The sequence below is a fragment of the Lissotriton vulgaris genome, chromosome 1_1, assembly GCF_964263255.1.
Source record: "Lissotriton vulgaris chromosome 1_1, aLisVul1.2, whole genome shotgun sequence".
NCBI classification, from domain to species: domain Eukaryota; kingdom Metazoa; phylum Chordata; class Amphibia; order Caudata; family Salamandridae; genus Lissotriton; species Lissotriton vulgaris.
In genome coordinates, this window is record NC_141685.1 from 507,764,921 (window position 1) to 507,787,908 (window position 22,988).

A 22,988-nucleotide genomic window follows, 5' to 3' on the forward strand; every position below is an offset into this window, starting at 1 on the left:
CATGTTTAATCCTTTTATAAATTTACTATTTTTTTCTATGCTGTTAATGTATGTTTCTGTTGTTGACTGAAAGTTTCACTGTTAAAACAAAATTTGGGGAAACTGTTATGACGTGTTATTTTTAAATTTTACCACCATGTGCTACAATGGGCCCACATGAATGGGTTCACATATCTTAATTAAAACAGTACAGATACTATATATAAAATTGTAGCAATTCAAGTTTCATTGTCAAGATCACCAGCCTAGGTCTGAACTAAATAGTTTGCACCAGTGCATTTCTGAATAGCAGACTGCAATGGTGTCAAAATAATTTTGCACAGATATTTGCCCCAGCTAACACATGTAAAAATAACTTTTGCACAATCAGTCGGTGCAAAAGCAATATTTTGCGCTAAGCGGTAAGTGCAAATTCATTGTAATATTTTAGTGGCACAAATGGAACCTTGACACTTCGGTGTAACATTATATCATTCATCTGAGCAATTTATGCAAGCTAGTCATAGAGTGAGGGACATTGTTAAATTAAAAGAACCATGGCATGTTGTTAAACTTAAAAAAAAAAGGGTTACACCACTAACCATCCTCAAACTGTGGTTCTTTGTTCGTGCAATATGGCTCATCCATATATAAATCCCCTCCACGGTAAGCCTACCTCAGTTTACACTGAATCTAGCCAGCCACATGACACAAAATTGTAGAAGAGCTTAGAAAGGGAGAGTAAGAAGTGCATTAGTTACTTGAAGGAGACTATAAGTTAAGAGGACTGACTTATTCGGAATGAAGTGATTGATTACAAAACAAAACCTAAATTATTAGTGCAATGTGATATAATTATAAATGGACAACGTTGAACCAAGTTCTTCCAATCACAAAGATAACTGTTTTTGAACCTGTGGATGCTCAAAGGGTAACCCGCTTGTGAAGTAAAACATGTATCAGCTGCTAAGAGGATCTCATCAATAGATTCTGTCGTTCAAGAAGAACTTGGTGGTGGTGTTTGAGCTGGTGCGAACTGTGAATGGACAAAAATGTAGATTTGTAAACAATGGACAGTCATACAAAGGAAAGAGCACTGTGCTTTCTGATACTATTGGTTCAGTAAAGTGGAGGGGAGGCTACAGTGAGGGGATGCGACTAGGCACTTAAGGTAAGAATAGGATGGATTTTGCAGCAGCACGCCCAAAGACAAAAGGGGTAAGGGACGGCCCTCTCCTTCCTCTCCCTTCAAGATTTAGCGCACCAAATAAAAGGGTGCCGTAATACCTGACCAATGGGGGGGGGAAAGGGGGGGGAAGGTATTGGTTCAAACCCCCAATGAGGATGCCGCCGCAGCAATGAGGGGATGAGGGGATGGGGGGGGGGGGGGATTATAAGGCACCACTCCACCAGCTCAAGCCATATGATTTATCTCGGAGAGCTGGGGAGGGGTGCCACTTCAAATCACCACAACAATGCATGTTGGCTAATTAATTGCAAGAGGAGAATGTAAGGTTTGCATGTAATTTGGGGTGGTCACAGTGCGGGGTTTAATGGAATGCAATGACATGCATAGCTATATAAGAAGAGTGAGCACCTGACAGACGAGACTGAGGCAGCATGTCCACGAGGGCTCCAGTAAAAGCTTCTGTCACATTCGGATGATGCTCTCTTTGCACCTTTGCACTTCTGCTTGCATCAGCGTTCTCCCACAAACTCCAGACGTGAGCCAGACACACACAGTACATCCTACCTGATCCTCTTGCTGACAGCTTCACTCATTAGTCTACTGCGAGTTTACAGCTTGTATTCTGCGACCTGGCTCTTCCGGAAACTGGTATTAAAATGTGTACCTTCTGTCTGTATTGGTATTGTATAGTCTGTGCCTGTGTTTTGCAGTTGCCTGTTTGTGCATGTACAGCACTGCACCGTGGCGTATGTTGTGTGTTGACATAATATTTATGCCGAACAATAGCAGATAAGATCACAACCACATTGTGATGTACTGCCAAACTGCTGACAGGATCTATAAACTGTAATGTAAATTGACATATTCATCCTCATTCTTACACAGAAAACACCGCCTGAATGTTGACGCTCACTATTGCAGGCTAGGCCTCGCGAGAGTTAGGACAGACTTGAGCTACCTTTAGTGTCACCAGGGGCAGGGCACTGAACCGCCAAATAAGACGCACAGTGTTCATCTTTATAAAAGTAGCTCCTCTCCCCTTGGGTAAAAACTGACAGCATGTCAATTTACTGAAAGAATCAAACTACTCAAATATAGGGTTACCATAAGGTCCATCTCACCTGCACACCTCATATCCCGTCAGTACAAACACATCAGTGCATTCTGGGAGTGTTTGTTGGCTCAGTTCATTTTAACCAAACAGATGAACACACCTATACTAATACATGATAAACGTAAACTCCGAACTGTGACATGGAGTTACCATGGAACTCTACTCAAAACACTTTAAAAGTGCTGCTTTAAGCAGGGTTCCAAGACCACTGATGCTGAACAAATGAACTCGCACACAATATACACTAAGCAGAGTAGAAAAAGAAGTGTCAATTCATTCTTCTGGTGACGCCTTTTATAGGAATAGAAATATGACGTAAGTTTACAAGGATACCTTCTTTCCTGCCCTTAGCTTTTATTTGCTATATAAGTGCATTCTGGGAATTATTGTCTTTGGTTCGAATAAAAAATAGAAAAGGCGTTGGGTGGAAAGGGTGGAATTGCTATGAATCTTTGAAAGTTGTTCAGGACTGCAATCCTGCAGCAATTTATGAATTCATTGTGCAATTACATACACATATTAGCCAAACTAATCATTAGTTGTTCAGATTCGGTCACCAAATTTGTGCTAAGTTAATGCAATTGAATCCATTGTTCTTTCAAGAATAAAAATACTGATTTGTAAGAAAAGTCTACTACAGGAGTGACTCTTGAGGCTAAACATACAAAGCTGCGAAAAACAGAAGTTACAACACAGAGTAAAGCACGTTCTTATTCACCATTATAGTGGATCATTATGCTACCCTTGACCACACCAGGTAGGTCGCTCCCCCTCTGCACAGCACCGCTTGTGCCTCCCTGCCCCAGCTGCCGCTGCTGAGGACGTTCGAGTCCCGCGGCCACCCACAGGCTACCACCTGCACCTCATCCCTGGTGGCCAATGGTAGACCGAAGGTAGGTTGTTCATCCTCCGCTTTATTGCTTTTATTGTATTGCCTGTATTTTCATTGTTGTGTCTGTGACTGCTGTTGTCTGTCATCCTCCGCTGCCTGTTTGTGGTCCGTGGCCCTTCTTCTTCTCTCTGTTCCCCTCGCTGTCCCAGTGCTCCCTCTGTCCGGTCTTTCCTTCTGTACCTCTCGCTACCTCTGTGTCTCTGCCCGGTTTTCCCCTTCTGTTCCCCTCGCTGCCCCCGTGCCTCTCTGCCCATTCTGCCCTCTGTTCCACTCGTTTTCCCTTGTTTTTTGTGCCTCTCTGCCCTCTGTTCCACTCGTTTTTCCCTCGTTTTTTGTGCCTTTCTGCCCTCTGTGCCACTCGTTTTCCCTAGTTTTTTGTGCCTTTCTGCCCTCTGTTCCACTTGTTTTTTCCTCGTTTTTGTGCCCTTCTGCCCTCTGCTCGACTCGTTCTTTCCTCGTTTTTGTGCCCTTCTGCCCTCTGCTCCACTTTTTCTTTTGTGCCTTTCTGCCCTCTGTCCCACTTGTTTTTCCCTCGTTTCAGTGCCCCTTTTGCCTTCTGTTCCACTCGCTTTTCCCTAGTTTTCTTGTGCCGTTCTGCCCTCTGTTCCACTCGTTTTTCACTAGTTTTTTGTGCCTTTCTGCCCTCTGTGCCACTTGTTTTCCTTAATTTTTTTATGCCTTTCTGCCCTCTGTTCCACTCGTTTTTCCCTGTTTTTTGTGCCTTTCTGCCCTCTGTTCCACTCATTTTTCCCTCGTTTTTTGTGCCTTTCTGCCCTGTTCCACTCATTTTGTGTGCCTTTCTGCCCTCTGTTCCACTAGTTTTTCCCTCGTTTTTTGTGCCTTTCTGCCCTCTGTTCCACTCGTTTTCCCCTCATTTTTTTGTGCCCTTGTGCCTTCTGTTCCACTCGTTTTTGTGTGCCCTTCTGCCCTCTGTGCCACTCGTTTTTCCCTTGTTTTTGTGCCTTTCTGCCCTCTGTTCCACTCGTTTTTCCCTCATTTTTTTGTGCCCTTGTGCCCTCTGTTCCACTCGTTTTTGTGTGCCCTTCTGCCCTCTGTGCCACTCGTTTTTCCCTTGTTTTTTGTGCCTTTCTGCCACCTGTTCCACTTGTTTTTTCCTCGTTTTTGTGCCCTACTGCCCTCTACTCGACTCGTTCTTTCCTCGTTTTTGTGCCCTTCTGCCCTCTGCTCCACTTTTTCTTTTGTGCCTTTCTGCCCTCTGTACCACTTGTTTTTCCCTCGTTTCAGTGCCCCTTTTGCCTTCTGTTCCACTCGCTTTCCCCTAGTTTTCTTGTGCCGTTTTGCCCTCTGTTCCACTAGTTTTTCCCTGTTTTTTTGTGCCTTTCTGCCCTCTGTTCCACTCATTTTTCCCTCATTTTTTGTGCCTTTCTGCCCTGTTTCACTCATTTTGTGTGCCTTTCTGCCCTCTGTTCCACTAGTTTTTCCCTCGTTTTTTGTGCTTTTCTGCCCTGTTCCACACATTTTGTGTGCCTTTCTGCCCTCTGTTCCACTCGTTTTTCCCTCATTTTTTTGTGCCCTTGTGCCCTCTGTTCCACTCGTTTTTGTGTGCCCTTCTGCCCTCTGTGCCACTCGTTTTTCCCTTGTTTTTTGTGCCTTTCTGCCCTCTGTTCCACTAGTTTTTTGTGCCTTTCTGCCCTCTGTTTCACTCGTTTTTACCTCGTTTTTTGTGCCTTTCTGCCCTGTTCCACTCATTTTGTGTGCCTTTCTGCCCTCTGTTCCACTAGTTTTTCCCTCGTTTTTTGTGCCTTTCTGCCCTCTGTTCCACTCGTTTTTCCATCGTTTTTTTTGTGCCCTTGTGCCCTCTGTTCCACTCGTTTTTGTGTGCCCTTCTGCCCTCTGTGCCACTCGTTTTTCCCTTGTTTTTTGTGCCTTTCTGCCCTGTTCCACTCGTTTTTTGTGCCTTTCTGCCCTCTGTTCCACTCGTTTTTCCCTCGCTTTTTGTGCCTTTCTGCCCTCTGTTCCACTTGTTTCCCCCGCTGCCGTGCCCCCTGCAGCCCACACCACTGACTGCCCACTCGCTGCCCCCGCCTCCCGCCTCCCAGCTGCTCCTCCCTCTCACCTCCCCATATAGGCCGGCCGCTGCGCGGTGAGGAGAGCGACCCGTGACCCCACCAGGCAGGTCGCTCCCCCTCCACACAGCACCGCTTGTGCCTCCCTGCCCCAGCGGCCGCTGCTGAGGACGTTCGAGGCCCTCCACCACTCGCAGGCTACCACCTGCGCCTCATCCCTAGTGGCCAGCGGTAGACCGTAGTTAGGTTTGTTCATCCTCCGCTTTATTGCTTTTATTGTATTGCCTGCATTTTCATTTTTGGGTCTGTGACTGCTGTCTGTCTTCCCCTGCTGCCTGTACGTGGTTCGTTTCCACTTTTTTCTTCCCTCTGTTCCCCTCGCTGTCCCCGTGCTCTCTCTGCCCGTTCTTTCCTTCTGTACCCCTTGCTGCCCCTGTGTCTCTGCCCGGTTTTCCCTTCTGTTCCCCTTGCTGCCCCCGTGCTTCTCTGCCAGTTCTGCCCTCTGTTCCACTCATTTTTCCCTCGTTTTTTGTGCCTCTCTGCCCTCTGTTCCACTCATTTTTCACTCGTTTTTTGTGCCTTTCTGCCCCCTGTACCACTCGTTTTTCCCTCGTTTTTGTGCCTTTCTGCCCTCTGTTCCATACATTTTCACTTGTTTTTTGTGCCCTTGTGCCCTCTGTTCCACTTGTTTCCCCTAATTTTTTGTGCCTTTCTGCCCTCTGTTCCACTCATTTTCCCCTCATTTTTTGTGCCCTTCTGCCCTCTGTTCTACTCGTTTTTCCCTTGTTTTTTGTACCTTTCTGCCCTCTGTTCCACTCATTTATCCCTTGTTTTTTGTTTTTTGTGCCCTCTGTTCTACTCGTTTTTTTGTGCCCTTCTGCCCTCTGTGCCACTCGTTTTTCCCTTGTTTTTTGTGCCTTTCTGCCCTCTGTTTAACAACAAGGGGTGGTGATGGACAGAGTTTCTGAATTAAGCAGAATACTCTCACCCAGTCAAGAGATCAGGGCTAGATCCAACACCGTTTTTTAGCTCACTGCACCATCCCAGCTCAGAACCTGGCTATATGCAAATTAGTCTGTTCCTGTCCCAGTGCATGATGGGAACAGGGCAAACCAAACTACCAAGCCAATTCTTACACTGGGAAGGAAACAAGCTTCCGGGGACCGGTTTCTGGCATTTCAGCCATCGTCGGCCCGGCTTGCTTGAATCCTGATGGTGCAATGAGCAAGGGACTCACATCTGAGTATACCCTTCCACGCTTAGGGTGGACAAAATATTTAACAACAATAACGGTGATGGATCAAGCCCTGATCTTTGGACTGGGTAAGAGTGGTCTGCTTAATTCAGACACTCTGTTCATCACCACCCCCTTTTCTGAATCGTTTTTGGCCACTATAGGTGTGGCAGGGTATACTCAGACATGAGTCCCTTTCTCACTGCACCATCAGGATTCAAGCGAGCCGGGCCGAAGACGGCTGAAATGCCAGAAACCGGTCCCCGGTAGCTTGTCTTCTTTCTGGTGAAGAATTGGCTTGGTAGTTTAGTCTGCCCTGTTCCCATGATGCACTGGGCCAGGGACAGACTGATTTGCATATAGCCAGGTTCTGAGCTGGGATGGTGCAGTGAGATAAATAACGGTGATGGATCAAGCCCTGATCTTTGGACTGGGTAAGAGTGGTCTGCTTAATTCAGACACTCTGTTCATCACCACTCCCTTTTCTGAATCGTTTTTGGCCACTATAGGTGTGGCAGGGTATACTCAGACATGAGTCCCTTTCTCACTGCACCATCAGGATTCAAGCAAGCCGGGCCGAAGACGGCTGAAATGCCAGAAACCGGTCCCCGGTAGCTTGTCTCCTTTCTGGTGAAGAATTGGCTTGGTAGTTTAGTCTGCCCTGTTCCCATGATGCACTGGGCCAGGGACAGACTGATTTGCATATAGCCAGGTTCTGAGCTGGGATGGTGCAGTGAGATAAATAACGGTGATGGATCAAGCCCTGATCTTTGGACTGGGTAAGAGTGGTCTGCTTAATTCAGACACTCTGTTCATCACCACCCCCTTTTCTGAATCGTTTTTGGCCACTATAGGTGTGGCAGGGTATACTCAGACATGAGTCCCTTTCTCACTGCACCATCAGGATTCAAGCAAGCCGGGCCGAAGACGGCTGAAATGCCAGAAACCGGTCCCCGGTAGCTTGTCTCCTTTCTGGTGAAGAATTGGCTTGGTAGTTTAGTCTGCCCTGTTCCCATGATGCACTGGGCCAGGGACAGACTGATTTGCATATAGCCAGGTTCAGAGCTGGGATGGTGCAGTGAGATATATAACGGTGATGGATCAAGCCCTGATCTTTGGACTGGGTAAGAGTGGTCTGCTTAATTCAGACACTCTGTTCATCACCACCTCCTTTTCTGAATCGTTTCTGCCCTCTGTGCCACTTGTTTTTCCCTCATTTTTTGTGCCTTTCTGCCCTCTGTTCCACTTGTTTTTCCCTAGTTTTTTGTGCCTTTCTGCCCTCCGTTCCACTCGTTTTTCCCTCGTTCTTTGTGCCCTTCTGCACTCTGTTCCACTCATTTATTTGTGCCCTTCTGCCCTCTGTACCACTTGTTTTTCCCTCGTTTCTGTGCCCCTTTTGCCTTCTGTTCCACCAGGTTTTTTTCTGCCCTTTTGCCTTCTGTGCCAATCGTTTTACCCATGATTTTTGTGCCCCTTTTTCTGCTTGCTACCTTTGTTGTCCCTCACTGCTGCGTCCCCTGTGGCTCCGCCCCCCTGACTGCCCACTGACCATTCGCTGCCCCCGCCTCCCGCCTCCCAGCTGCTCTTCCCTCCCACCTCCCCATATATGCCAGCCGCTGCGCTGCCGCACCACTGGCGCACAGAAGGCACCCCTAAGGCGAGCCCGTCTGTGCCCGTCCGTGCCTGGACCACACCCAGCGCCAGAGCCCCAGGCCACCGCACCCGCCACGACGACTGCCGCCACTACGACACCAGCACTCTGCACGCTCTCAACTCCGGACAGAGCCACACCTGCTTCAAGGCCCCCCGAAACGCACACACGGCCCCTTCACGTCCTGGAACTGCAGCTACACCAGCCTCAGAGTCGACGAACCACCCACCAAGAAAGACCCCAACCACCTCCGATGCATACTACTGAACACCCGCTCCGCAAGCAAGCATGCCGTCGAGCTCTGAGAACTGCTCGACACAACATCCCCGGATGTCCCTTTCCTGACAGAGACCTGGTTTAACGACTCCTCCGCACCAGACATCACCATAGACATCCCAGATGGCTTCAAGATCACCCGCAGAGACCGCACCAACAGAGTCAGAGGAGGAATTGCCATCGTCCACAAGAACAGCATCAGGGTCACGACTAGCACAGACGAAACACTCAGCACCGCCGAAAACATGCATTTCCAGATCCACACAGACCCTAATTCCACCCTAGGAGGCACCCTTGTCTACCAACCCTCCGGAACCCGCCCCTAGTTCAGCAACTCCATCGCCGGCTTGATCAGCACGCACGCTCTGACCTCCACTGACTACATCCTCCTCGGAGACCTGAACTTTCAGATTGAGAACAACAACTCCACAGCCCTGATCGATAACCTCACCAACCTCGGACTGAAGCAACTTGTCACAACCCCCACCCACTCCGCCGGCCACACGCTCCACCCAGTCTTCTCCTCAAGCCTGTACGTCTCCATCAGCCACACCACCGAACTCCTCTGGACCAACCACCGCTGCATCAACTTCGCCTTCCAGAAACCCACCACACACCACCGCACTCAACAGATCCCCCGCCGCTGATGCAGTAAAATCACCGAAGACCAACTACACGCAAACCTCTCTCTCAGCCCACCCACCGAACCCTCCAACACCGACGACGCTGCCCACAGCCTCAGATGCTGGATTGAGGACTGCGCCAACACCCTCGCCCGCTGAAGAAACCCCCCCCCATAGAGACACCAGCAAGAGGGCCAGCTGGTTCACCCCAGAACTCCTAGCCTCCAAGCAAGCCTGACGGAAACTAGGGAAGAAATGGCATAGTGAACAAACTCCGGACAGACACGCAGCACACAAGGACGCCATCCGCAACCACCACCACCTTATCAGGGCGGCCAAGTGGACCTCCTTCAAAGACTGCCTCAACAACAATGCACACAATAGCAAGGGGCTCTTCAACATTGTGAAGGAAGTCTCCAACCCCAGCTCCAACACCAACGACATCCCACCATCGCAAGCCCTGTGCGACTCCCTCGACACCTTCTTCCACAGCAAGATAGCAGACATCCACAACAGCTTCAACACCCAGACAGCCCCAACAGACAGCAACATAACAGACCCTCCGTACAGCATCCACCACGACCCCCTGCTAGCCTGGGCCAACATGAGCATCAATGACACCATCAAGACCATGCGTTCAATCCACTCCGGCTCTCCGTCGGACCCATTCCCGCACCACGTCTTCAACAGAACAATCAGCACCATCGCACCCCACCTGCGCAACGTCATCAATCTCTCCCTCGAGACCTCGACCTTTCCAGAGATCTGGAAACACGCCGAGATCAACGCCCTACTCAAAAAACCTAAGGCAGACCCAAGAGACCTCAAGAACCTCTGGCCCATCTCTCTGTTCCCCTTCCCGGCCAAGGTCATTGAGAAAACCGTCAACAGTACCTCAAAGAAAACAGAATCTTGGACCCTTCCCAGTCAGGGTTCTGCAGCAACCACAGCACCAAGACTGCCCTCATCGCTGCCACTGATGATATCAGGACCCTGCTGGACAACGGAGAGACCGCAACACTCATCCCCCTAGACCTCTCTGCCACCTTCAACACCGTCTGCCACCGCACACTGTGCGCACGCCTCCACGCCGCAGGGATCCGAGACAAGGCTCTGGATTGGACCACCTCCTTCCTCTCTGGCAGAATCCTGAGCGTCCGCCTCCCCCCATTCCATTCCAAAGCCTCCGAGATCATCTGCGGCGTACCCCAGGGATCCTTCCTTAGCCCAACGTGTTCAACATTTACATGGCCCGCTCACACACGTAGCCCGACAGCACGACCTCAACATAATCTCCTACGCCGAAGACACTCAGCTGATCCTCTCCCTCACCAAGGACCCCATGACAGCCAAAGCCAACCTCCACAAAGGAGTGAAGGCCGTCGCCGACTGGATGAAGACCAGCCATCTGAAGCTGAACTCGGACAAGATGGAGGTCCTCATCATCAGCTCCAACCCTTCCGCCTGGGATAACTCCTGGTAGGCGACGGCACTGGGGGCAGCCCCGACACCCACCGACCACGCACACAACCTGGGAATCATCCTCGACTCAATGCTCTCAATGACCACGCAAGTCAATGGCATCTCCTCCTCTTCTTATGTAAAGAATTGTTTCCTGTATTGATTTGTTGTCTTTGAACAAATAGCGAGATAAAAATAAAATGCTGTTTCAATAATTGATTCATATATTTTTTTGTGCTAGCACATAGCTTAGCCTGAGTTATATACTAATCCAACGACTTAATTGCGTCCCTATAAACAAATAGGTAGAGCAGCTTGTTTAATTTTGATACCTAGTAAGGTAGTACTACCTGTACAAAAGGCTGCAAATTAAATGCCAGAAGTGGGCCTGCAGCACTTATTGTGCCACTCACATAAGTAGACTTTTGTCCAGCCTCTGCAGTTTTAAAGTGCCATTTCAATCTGGAAAAGGAGACCTTTCTTCCAGGCCTAAACCTTTCTTCTTGATACATATAAGTCACCCCTAGGGTAAGCCCTAAACAGCCCAAAGGGCAGGGTGCAGTGTATTTAAAAAGTTGGACGTGTCCTTTTAAGTTTTACATGTCCTGGTAGTGAAAAACTCTTAAATACGTTTTTCACTTCTGCAAGGCCTACCTCCCATAGGATAACATTGGGTTACCTCATAACATTTAATTAGTAATAACGTTCAATTGGGAACAGGTAGGGATGTCGGGTTTGGTATCAAAGAATTGTAATTTAAAACCCTCTTTAATGGTTAAGTTGGATTTTAAGTCACAATCCTGAAAATGTCACTTTTTGAAAGTTGCCATTTTCATGTCTTCACCTTTTGGTGCCTGAAGCCTGTATCATGGGTCATAAGACTATGGGTAGCTGGCAGATGGTCTTTGTGTGTTACTCCCAGACAGTGCGACAAATAGGGAATAGGTGTTGGCAGGATGAGACATCTCTGACTTAATGGAGCTGTCACCTAACACACTTGCACATCACAACAAAGACTCCACCTGAGCACACTCACAAAGGTCTAGTCTATTATGAACCCAGACAAGCTGTGGCCAGGGCAGGAAATTCTGGGGGTGGAAACCACAAGAACCTTCTCCTACTTCAAACCTGGCACCAAGTATAAATATTGGACCCTCAGACACCTCTGGAACTGTGGAAGACTCAAAAGTACTGATGTGCTGCTCTGCTGCAAGAAGGACTGCAACTCTGCTGCCCTGATACTCTGCTGCCCTGTTGTCTTAGTGGGAATGACTAGACCAGCATCCTGAACCCAGGACCACCAGAGTGACTCTAACAGCTAGTTGGCTAGCCTCTGATCAGAGCCTCAGGGACTGAAAAGGGTCCAACTTCCTTGGACTCTGCCTGCTGCGAGTCTTGCCCCGCAAGTGGTGACACCCAGGCCCTGGACCCTTGCAAGTGGGCCTGAGGGTTCTCTGTCAGTCCACCTGTGGTCCCTTGGGTAGAACCGACACAGCGTGCTGGATGTCCTTGCAGCTCCACATCAGAACCACGGCTGCCAACACAGCCTCGATGCAGGACTTAACATCACCTCCCTGCAGCTCCTCAGAACCGCCACTGCACAACACATCCTTGACGTGGGATCTCGCAATGCTCCACAACCAGAATTTAAGGTACTTTGTTCAGTGGGCCTAACTTGGTCCCTGTACCTGACCCACGCTCCAGCATGGTCGGCCTGAATTAGTGACTTTGTCTCGGTCCAGCATGACCAAATAACCACAGTTGGGGCTTTGTGCTTCTTAGTACTGTTTTCACTTAAATGTTTAAAATTGCATATCTCTGGTTCTACTGATTTTTGTCTTTTTGGTCTCAAATCATTTGCTATATTCTACTCAATTTTTTTAGGTTGGTGTGGGATTTCTCATGCGTTGTGTTTTCACTTTATTACTGTTTCAAGTGCTGCATAAATATTTAACACACTGCCACTAAGTTAAGCCTGACTGTTTTGTGCCAAGCTACCACAGGGTTGAACACAGGTTAACTTGGGGTTTGCTTGGGTTTCACCCTGTCCAGAATTGTGTTTCTTGCTTGAGTAGGGTTCCCCCATCAAACAGTAATCCAATTTCCTACATTGGGACTAAGAAATTATTTGGCTAAAAAGGGCTCTGATAGCTGAGAGGAGACCTGCACCTACCTGCTCTTCGATCTGCCTAAGGTGCATTGCCGGTTCACCTGAATTTTCTGCAGCTCCCACTACATTCTTCTCTGTAGCAGCAAATCATGTTCAGCCGTATCTGGCATTGTGCAGCCCTCGTCAGGTCCAGTTTTCAGTTTCCAGTTTTGTGCCGCTGGAGGTTTTCGACTTCCAAAAAAGTGACTAAGCCAGAGTGTGGAAATCTTCACTGTTGTTTAGTCCAGGGGCTCCCTAACGCCCCCTTCTTGGACACCAAAAGTCCAAAGGTTAGCGCCAACCGAGCCCAACCCACTTCTTGTATAGGACTCAACATGTTTTGGTCTAGAGTGCCCTTAGTGATCTTCCACCCAGTCTTGACACTGGTAACCTTCCTCCTAGCAATTGCCACATTGATCTTTCTTGCAGTAACATCCTCTATGACAGCTTCCCCCGGCAGTGTTCGCAGTGAGCTTCCTTGCACAGTGACCTCTACATCAGCAGCACTGGAGTGCCTTAAATCTCAGCTGCTTTCCTCATTCCTTTTTTCATAACTGCCTTCACCCATGTCTACAGCATGTGATCTTATGTAAGTGAGGTTTTAGCCCGTGAGGCGGGAGAGGTGAGAACAGAGGGTTGAGCAAGGAAGCCCAATCCAATGAAAACGTCCTACAAAGCTGCTTGAGGCTCTGCCTCCAAGTTATCTGCTGTCCCTAGTCTGATCATCTCAGTTCACCAAGGGTTGTGGGAGGAGTAGAGAGGGTGAGGAAGAGAAAGATGGGAGCAGAGAGAAGGAAGTCAGTGATGTCATAATGTATTCATAATGAGGAATAGGAAATGGGTGACCTTCTAGTCAAGTAAAAACTCCATATTCTCTGTACTGATCTATAATTATACCACTTAGAACTTTCCAAATGTTTATCCATTTTCAATTGCATGCATTGGAGTTTCATCACAACGGTGATTACATTTGCCTAATATACTTAACTGTAAATGTGTTCTTTTAGTTTATTGAGCTGTTGCCTTAAAAAACTAAAACACTGCATTTCTTGTTTAGGTAATAATTTCAAGAGTGTGCAGATGATTCTGAAATTGTCTATTTCGAGTCTGTTAAATTTCAATATACACAAATAAATTTAAAAAATCATTGTGCCTTTACAAAGTAATTGAAACATTAAAGATTTCATAAGTACTGCACAAGACGTATACCTATGAAATTGGAAGTTGGGTAACGTGCAAGCTCCAAAATCTTGGGACTCTAGAGTCTGATGTATGAAATTTCCATTTGCAAAAAGTGCCCACAAATTGTGCTTACTTTTAATAAATAGAAAAGAATTGTGATAACCAAAAAGCCAGATTCATAAAATTCTGAAAGGTAGTGGGTTGCAATACAACCTACTTCTTCAATATTCATAAGATAAGTCATAAATTGCGACTTACTATGATTGGATTACATCATAGGGATAGTGGTTTGCTGGGGTCAACAGACGACTACATCTGTGTTTGTATTTAAATAGGGTCATTTTTTATGCAACTCTTTTTGTTTAAAGAAGACAGGGCTGCATTGAAAAAGAAAGTTGTATTTTCTTAAGTTTGTTTGAGAATTGGTAGTGGTCCTCAAGATCACTGCCTACACCAGAACAAACTACATTTGCATTCACCAATGGGAAAGGGCCCCAAAGGGACCCCATCGATTTTGATAATCTGTTACCACCCAACTCAACAGTCTGAAACTTTTTAGTGTTTTGAGAATGGATTAAGGGCGCAAAACATTGATAGATACCTCAGCAAAACACTTTTTGTAAGGGACACCCTAAACACACCCCTTTAAAATAGTGATTAAGGTGAATTCTAGCCAACAGCAAAGGGGAATATCAGCTCTTTTAAAACTTTTAAGCCCCTTATTAAAAATGGCTGTTCTGGGCATATTGCTTCTAGCAATAGCCCCTCTTGTGAACTCTTCTGGATTAGAGTCTGCAGCCTTTGCTAATACAATTATCCCTCACCTGCACACTGTAACTGCCTAACAAGTAGTTTCCATGTAACAATTGTAAAATATTCAACAGGATTTTACAGATGTCATTATTCCTTCTATTGGCGACTGTTAGACAGGCTTCTTGAATTTGCTTCTTTTACATCTAATACAACTTCTTCTTTGGCCCTGACCATTATTTCATTTTTACGTTTAGCCCCTGCTTGGTCCGTAAACTCTCCAACGCTCTTTGCCCAGTCATTGCTGATTTATGCAATACCTCTCTTTAACACATCTCATTTCACTCTGACTCAAACAAAATCTATGAATATCTAGTTTCTTAAAGCCCCCATTGCAGATCCCAGAATTGTAAGTACTTTCCATCCAATCTTGATCTTGACTTTGTGGAAAAAATCCATGAAAATTAAGTCAATAGTCAGTTCACTTGATTTGAAGAAGGCAATATTCTGTTGATAACAATATACATTCACACATATGACCTTCTCATGGTATTAGAACTGCTCTTTTTGCTGATCTCTATCATATTTTTAGATCATGGGGCAAAGTTGCCCTAGTACTACTTGGCCCAAAGAAGGTAATGGAAAAGGAATAATATGTTAGGAGGGAACACTAAGGGCCATATGTATGTAGAAAATTCGCATTCGCAAAGGCCGAAATTCGCTGAATTTCGGCCTTTGCGAATGCGAATTAGCAAAACTGATATGTATGAAGTAAAATCTGGTCCAAAATAAGGAATCGCAAAATTTGTGATTCCTTATTTTGCAATTCCATTTAAGGAATCGCAAAATTTGCGATTCCTTAAACGCAATGTTTGAAGCCAAAAAAAATTCGAAAATGCCCTTAAGGAATCGCAAATTGCCACCAACTTCTAGTTGGTGGTAAGTTGCGATTTCTTTGAAAAATGCACATTTCAGCATTTTTCAAAGTGCCATGTGACGCACATACATGCCCTTCGGGCATGTATGTGTGCCACATGTGCACCCATGCACATTTCAGGGGTGCAACATGGTGTCCTTTGGACACCCCTGCACCCTTGTAATTATTCTCAATTTGCGATTTTCAAATTGCGAATCGCAAAATTGAGAATGCCTTCCCATTCATTCCTATGGGCCTCGTGGCCCATAGGAATGAATGGGCAAGTATTCCTTAATTGCGATTTGCAATTTGCTAATCGCAATTAAGGAATACTAAGAATTCGCAAAAAAAGCGAATTTGTAGATACATACCACTTTGCGATTCTGAAATAGCGATTTCTTAAAAATCGCTATTTCAGAATCGCAAATCGGTACCTTCATACATATGGCCCTAAGTGAACAAAACCTAAAAATATGCCACAGAGACCATTAAGGAACTAAATAAACAACCTGATGTACTAACGTGCAAATTAGTTAACATAGAAATGATAAAAGGAGCAAGGAAAGAGTTACAGAGAGAAACAGAAGGGGCATAGCCAAGAAGAATCCCCACTGCACTGGGGCATCTACATGAAGAAGCATTCAAGGAACTCTTAACCTTAAATCTGGAAAAGAGCCAAACGATCATGCCAGGGGAAAAAAATATATAAACAAATGTGTGCGATTTGGGATAAAGATAGTTCGTCCGGGTCTACTCTCGGTCCAATAGTGGCCAGAGACACAGAACAACAGTGTGACTGTGTTTTACTTATATGGAAATAAGCTCATTAATGCCTAATGCAAAGAACCGCTACCAACGAACCACAAGTACAGTTACTATTGACTTTTAGGTTATGATTAAATTTGCATCTAATGTAAAAACTTAAATTTGAGTCTTACCAGTAGAGGCACCCAATAATAATTAAGGTCTGGTGTTTGTTGCGCGATAACAGGTATTCTTTTAGTAAAGAAAAAGAACGCTAGAACACCTGCAAAAAGATACAAAAAGCAGCATTATTTATTAATGTACTTTTCAAGGGATTCCTTCACAATGGATCGACAAGAACTAGTCATTCTTTAATCACCTTTCTATTGATATTGTTACAAAAACACAGAATTAAAATAGGGGGTTGTGGTGAGCACTAAAAATAGGGGCTTGCAGTGATGACTAAAGTAGAATTTATCACTTCAGTGGGTCTAGACCAACTAATTACCTTTTTTCTCACAAGGAAACCACAGTCTAAAATCTTGTACTGGGCATATATTCCACGTATCTTATAGCTTGATGCCATCTTATGTGACAGAGTTATTGCTTTATGAACAGAAAAGCCTCCATGGTTGCACATTTAACTCTGGTGCACCTATTTGTGTGTACCAGGGTATTCCCCCTTTGTCTGGCACAAGGCTAGGTTTATATATCTCCACCCCACTTTCTACTTTAGACTATAGATTTCATGTTTTAATGTTATTCACATATAGTTTTGTTAGCACTTATTGCAGTCACTGCACCTACGGTAAGTCTGACAAATTTTGTGCTTGCCCATTTATTTTGTGCTCTTCTTAAATAGATTAAGACCGGCGGAAACTTCACAGTTTCTATATACCACTATAGGATGAGACACTGATAGTTTCTTATCGCCACCCAACTGACTCTCGGTTAACTCACTTCTGGCACAATACTGAGGTAACATTTGTACACACTACACACCTTGAAAATGTGTTCCTATAACCTGAGGTTTCATTTTAGTCACACATGGTTTTACTTAGGTCTTTATTATGAGTTCGGTGGTCCTGCCACCGTAGGACATATGCATGATATATGTGGTACAATACTATATAACCATTACCGGGATTCGGCCCATATGTGGGCAGTCCTGGCACTGGGTACATGGTACAAAAATGACTCAGATGTAGATAGCAGCACACAAGGTTGTAATCCTAAGGGTAAAGATCCTGCTATGAAGGGGGGACCAGGAGAAAGGGATGCACATTGGAATCTATCTGGGAGAAGAAGAAAGGGATGAGTACGCACCCCAAATCCTTCGTCACAGCCACCTTAAAGCAGGCGGTCAGATCACCGTAGTCCGCTTCATGGAACAGGCAACTCGTAATGCGCACAGCGATGCAGCTCCCCTGTACCGCCCTAGGTCTGCTGCTATTTCTTATCGGAACTTGGCAGTCAGCGGTCTGCTGGCAGTCTTGGCGGTCCAGCAGTGGCCTTCGCAAAGCTGGTCTGCCCAACTCGTAATTCAGCGTTTGGACCACCGAGCTCACTGTGCTCAGACCACCACTGCCAATACAGTTTCCACAGGACCACCATACTCATAATAAGGCCCTTAGTCTAGGACAAACACCATAAAAGCAGTGCTATTGGAACTTACCTATGGTATATCACCCTCTCTAGATGTAATTGCATGTTCTCACACTGTGATATTTAGGATATATTGTAGTGCAATCTTGATTATCCTATTTTTCCATGGTACGGTGTCCTTTGACTGTATGCTTTATCATTGGCATCTTAGACTGCTATACATCATGTAGGCTGGTAGTTCGCGACATACAGCACCGCAACGGGTGGTGTTCTCACTTAAGACTTTGGAGCACCACTTTCCATATGCTGGATCGATTATATATACCTGTCCGTTTGTGTCAGGAAGCACATAAATACACCATAATATTTTATGTATATTAAGATTTATTTTATACTTCTAAGGGCCTTGTGAGAAATTGGGTTGTAGGTTGACTGGGCTGTGAGCCCTGGCCAAGCAACAGCCACAATTCCTTGCAGGGTGAAAAACAAAAAGTCACTAAATTGACCTGTGCTTAACCCTGGGTAGCTTGGCACAAAAAACTGTCAGACTTAACTAGGCAATGTGTAAACTATTTATTCAGCACACAAACTGTAATAAAGTGAAAACATAGCACAAGAAAAATCCCAAACTAATTTAGAAAAATAGAGAATTTTTTTTTACATTATTTGACACCAAAACAAAAAAAATCCAATCAGTAGTAAAAACTAGCACCTATAAGTTCAAAGCGTCAACCGCAGACATCTATTTGCACAAGACCAAGTCAAAGCCATATAATATGGCTGACTGCAATGGAGCGTGGTTCAGATACAAGACGTGAAGAAATTCTGAGAAAAAGTATCTTAGAAGGTAAATTTTAGTGGGGCAAGGCTGCAGGAGGTTTCCGAGAAGGGAGCGTCGTCATCGGATAACCTTGAGTTGAAGCTGTAAGGAAGATTTCTACATTCTGACTTAGTCTCTGAATTGGAAGTCGAAAACCTCCAGCGTGACAAGGGCGAGGGCTGTAGCTGGAGACAGTTCCACCTTTAGCACCACTTCCAAGGCTCCAGGACTGGGGGGGCACCATTCGGAGGGCCTGTGGCTCTTAACAGGAGGCCAGCAAACTAGTTTGCAGGTCCTCTGACAGTTGAAGATTCAGTCCTTGTAGCCAGGCAGAAGGTGGAAGAGCAGCATAACAACAGGGCTGCAAACCAGCAGGGGAACAGTCCAGCGGAGTGCCAGTCATTCCAGCAGCTCAGCCGTCCTTCTTTCTGGCATCCACAGGTCCAGAAGCATACTGAAGAGTTGGTGTCTTTTATATCCTGATGCCCTGGTTCTGGAAAGTGGGAAAAGCTTATAAGCAGTGGCTTTGAAGTGCATGGAATATCCTGCCACACCTGCCTTGGCTCCAAGCCAGCTTCAGTGACAATGTGGGGTTGTTATGCCCTTTGAGTGAAGTCAGAGCACAGACTATTCAGATGCAATTGGGTCTGTGCTCAGCTACACCCTCCCATCCTGCCAGCAGATGATCCTTTAAGGCACACCTAATCCCTCTATTGTGTGACTGTCTGGGAGGAATACAAAAAGTCTAACTGTCAGTTACACCCAATCATATGATCCAGACCAGGCTAGTAGGATAAAAGTGCTAAGGGTAGAACAATACCTACTTTCTAAAAGTGACATTTTTAAAATTGTAATCAAACACTGACTTTCAAAGAGGTATTTTAATTACAATTCCAAAGACACCAAACCACCACCCATTTGCCAATTACAGCTTTTTTAAATGAAATAAGGAATCCCCAGTATTAGCCTACGGGAGGGGTATGCGTCACAGTAATGAAAATATAATTTAGAAGTTTTTCACTACCAGGACATGTAAACCTTAAAAGTACAAGTCCAGCCTATTAATTACATAGCACCCTGCCCTATGCGTTACCTAGACCCTACTTTAGGAGTGACTTATATGTAATAAGAGGGGAGTTTAAGGATTGGCAAGTCGACGTGGCAGTTTACAGCTTCATTAAGGCTGCAATGGCAGGCCTGGGACATAATTTAAAGTGCTACTTATGTGAGGGGATGGGGTCACAATAAGAGCTGCTGGCCCACTGGTAACATATAATTTACAGGTCCTGAGTATATGGTTTACCATTCTACAAGGGACGTACAAGTAAATGAAACATTCCAATTGGGTTTAAGCCAATTCAACCATATTTGAGAGGACAAGAACTTTAGCACTGTTTAGTAGCAGTTAAGTGCACAGAGTCCTAACACCCACAAAAATAAGGTCAACAAAATGGAGGAGGTGAGACTAAAAGGTTGGGGAAAGACCACCTTAAGGCTGACAGGTCTAACATGTGCCCCCTTGAGCTGAATGTTGGAGGAACCACCCAAATCCTTGAGAGTTCTCTTCACTTAGGTGGAAAAACCTGGATAGACCATCAACATTGGCAAAGTCTGACCCAGAACAATGCTCCACCATAAAGTCCAGCCCCTGTAGGGAAATTGACCACCTCAACAATTGTGTATTCTCACCCCTCATTTGCATTAGCACCTGAGGAGTCTGCGGTCTGTCTGAACTCAGAAGTGAGTCCCAAACCAGTATGCTGCCAGCTTCTTCAGTGCCCAGACCACAGCAAATGTTTCACTCTCAATAGTATTCCACCTGTTCCCTGGAAACTAGCCTCCTACAGATGAACGAGGATAATCCTCCTGGAGATGAAGGCTACAGGTTGGTCTAGGCCCTCTCCATTGATCTGTGATAGTACTGCCCATATACCATGCACTGAGGCATCTGTTCAGACAATAAACTCCTGGAAAAAATCAAGGTGCTCAAGCACAGGGGCTGTGCACATAGCCTGTTTGAAGGAGTCAGACTTTCTGAAAGTCCTCTGTCCAGAACACACACCCTCATGGGCTGCTTCTTCGAAGTCAGCTCAATCAATGGGGCAGCAAGGGTGCTGCCTCCCTTGGCAAACTTATAATACCCTGTGAGGCACAGGAAGGCACTCACCTCTGATTGAGTTTTTGGAGGCTTACAGGCGAAGATTGCTTCTATTGTGGCCTGGAGAGACTGCATCTTACCCCCACGAACCAGGTGTCCCGAGTACACCAGAGACCCCTGTCCTATCTAACTAGTTGCGGTTTTGCTAGTCAGGGTTGCCTGTTGCAGAGCCTGAAGCCCTTCCTGCAGGTAAAACAGGTGGTCCTGCCAGTTGCTGCTGAAGACGACTATATGATCTATATTTGCAGCACTGTAGGACCCATCCCAGCCAAGACCTAGTTTACCAGCCGCTGGAAGGTGGCAGGGGTGTTGTTCTCGAGTCTGAAGGGCATCATTTCGAACTGAAAGTGGCCCTCTGGGGTGGGGAAGGCTGACCTCTCTATGGACCCCTCAGGCAAAACCCTGAAGTCAAATCAAAAGTGCTCAGGAACCTAGCAGCCCCTAACCTATCAATGAGCTCATCAGCTCAGGAGATGGGGAGTGCATCAGTCTTAATGACTGAGCTGAGCCCTCTGTAGTCAACAGAGATCCTGAGTTTTGGGGCAGTGCCCGCTGGGGCCGCCTTTGGCATCAACACCACTGGACTGGACAAGGAACTACTGGAGAGCTCAATTACTCCCAACATGAGCATATTAGAGACTTTTTTTTAATGCTGGCCCTCAACTTGTCAGACAGCCTGTGCAGTTTATTTGTGACAGGCAAGCAGTCTCCAATGTCTATATTATGGATACACAAGTGTGTAAACACAGGGGTGAGGGGAAATAAGAATGCAAACTGTTCCAGTAGCTGGCAACAGTCCCTCTGCTGCTCTGGATTCAGGGTAGGGGTGAGGTTGACACTCTCCAAGGACTCGTCCTTCTCTTTAGATGAGACAAGGTCAGAGAGAGGTACGTCTCATAGTATGGTTTGAGGCAGTTGAGTTGGCATACCTTTAAGGGGTTTCTGAGGGTCTTGAGATCCACCAGGTAGGTGGACTCTCCATTCTTCTCCACCACCTCATAGGGCCCAGTCCAGTGCTCCTGGAGAGCCCTGGACTCTACTGGCTCCATCTCCATACACTTTCTGCCCAGGTTGGAGTTCCTCCATGGTAGCCACTGGGTCATACCATTGCTTCATTACCTCCTGGCTAGCCTCCAAGTCCTCCGACGCTTTCTTCCAGAAGCTGGCCAAATCATTAATAGGATTAGCATGTAGCTAACTACATCCTAGGAGCATTTCTTGAGAGCATGATGTCACCCCTACTTGTCCAGATTGAGAGGGTCCCTTACAGGAAGGCCATAGAGAAGTTCAAATGGGGTATAGCTCACTCCCTTCTGTGACGTCCCACTTCTGCCTCATGGGCATAGGTAGGCCCATAATCTTGCATTTAAGGGCCTTGTTGAATCTTTCAGCAAGTCCATCGGTTTGTGGATGGTAGGGTGTGTAGAACTCATAGGTAACCCCACAGTCCTTCTATATAGACTTCATGCACGCAGACAGAAAGTTGGTATCCCTGTCTGACTCCAATTCCTTGGGGAAACAAACTTTTGGGAAAATCCGCATTAGGGCCCTATCAACTACAGGTGCAGGGACGGTCGTCAGAGTATGGCCTCTGGGCACCTAATGGAATTGTCCACCAAGATCTGGATAAACCTGTTGCCTAAGGCTATCTTGGGGTCCAAGGGTCCTGGAATATCAACAAGGTCTTTAATTTATACACTGGTGCCCTGGTTATGGAAAGTGGTAAAAGATTCTAGACAGTGTCTTTGAGGTTCATTGGATTCCCTACCTCCCCTGGCTCCAAGCTGGCTGAAGCGATAATGCAGGGTCGTTAAGCCCTTTATGCGGAGACAGGACACAGCTTATCCCTCTCATCCTGTCAGTGATGTCCCATCCAGTCACACCTAAGCTCCCATTGTGTGTGGCTGTCTAGGAGGACTACACAAAACCCAACTACCAACTACACCCAGCTATGTGACTAGAGACAGGTGGGAAGAACCAAAAGGCTGGGGCAAGAAAATGCCAACTTTCTAAAACTGGAATATTCAGAATTGTAATCCAACTTCCCCCAAAGTTTGAATTTTAATTTTGGATTCCAGAGACACCAAACAAGAACCAGTCATCTATTCCCATTTGGAAATTACTCTTATAAAATGCAATAAGGCAACTCCAATGATAACCTATGGGAGAGGTAGGCCATGCAGTTTACGACTAGGACATGTAAAACTTAAAAGTACAT

At 46.1% G+C, this 22,988-nt stretch overlaps 1 protein-coding gene across 7 annotated transcripts in view; it reads right to left on the bottom strand.

The window, feature by feature from the left end:
• SLC44A5 (solute carrier family 44 member 5) overlaps positions 1-22,988 on the bottom strand; it is a 776,473-nt gene that overhangs the window by 23,322 nt on the left and 730,163 nt on the right. For all 7 annotated transcript variants that reach the window (XM_086953881.1, XM_086953880.1, XM_086953875.1 and 4 more), the window contains one exon: positions 16,382-16,470. In XM_086953881.1, coding sequence (XP_086810007.1) covers positions 16,382-16,470 — 89 coding nt within the window. The remainder of the gene's footprint in view (positions 1-16,381; positions 16,471-22,988) is intronic.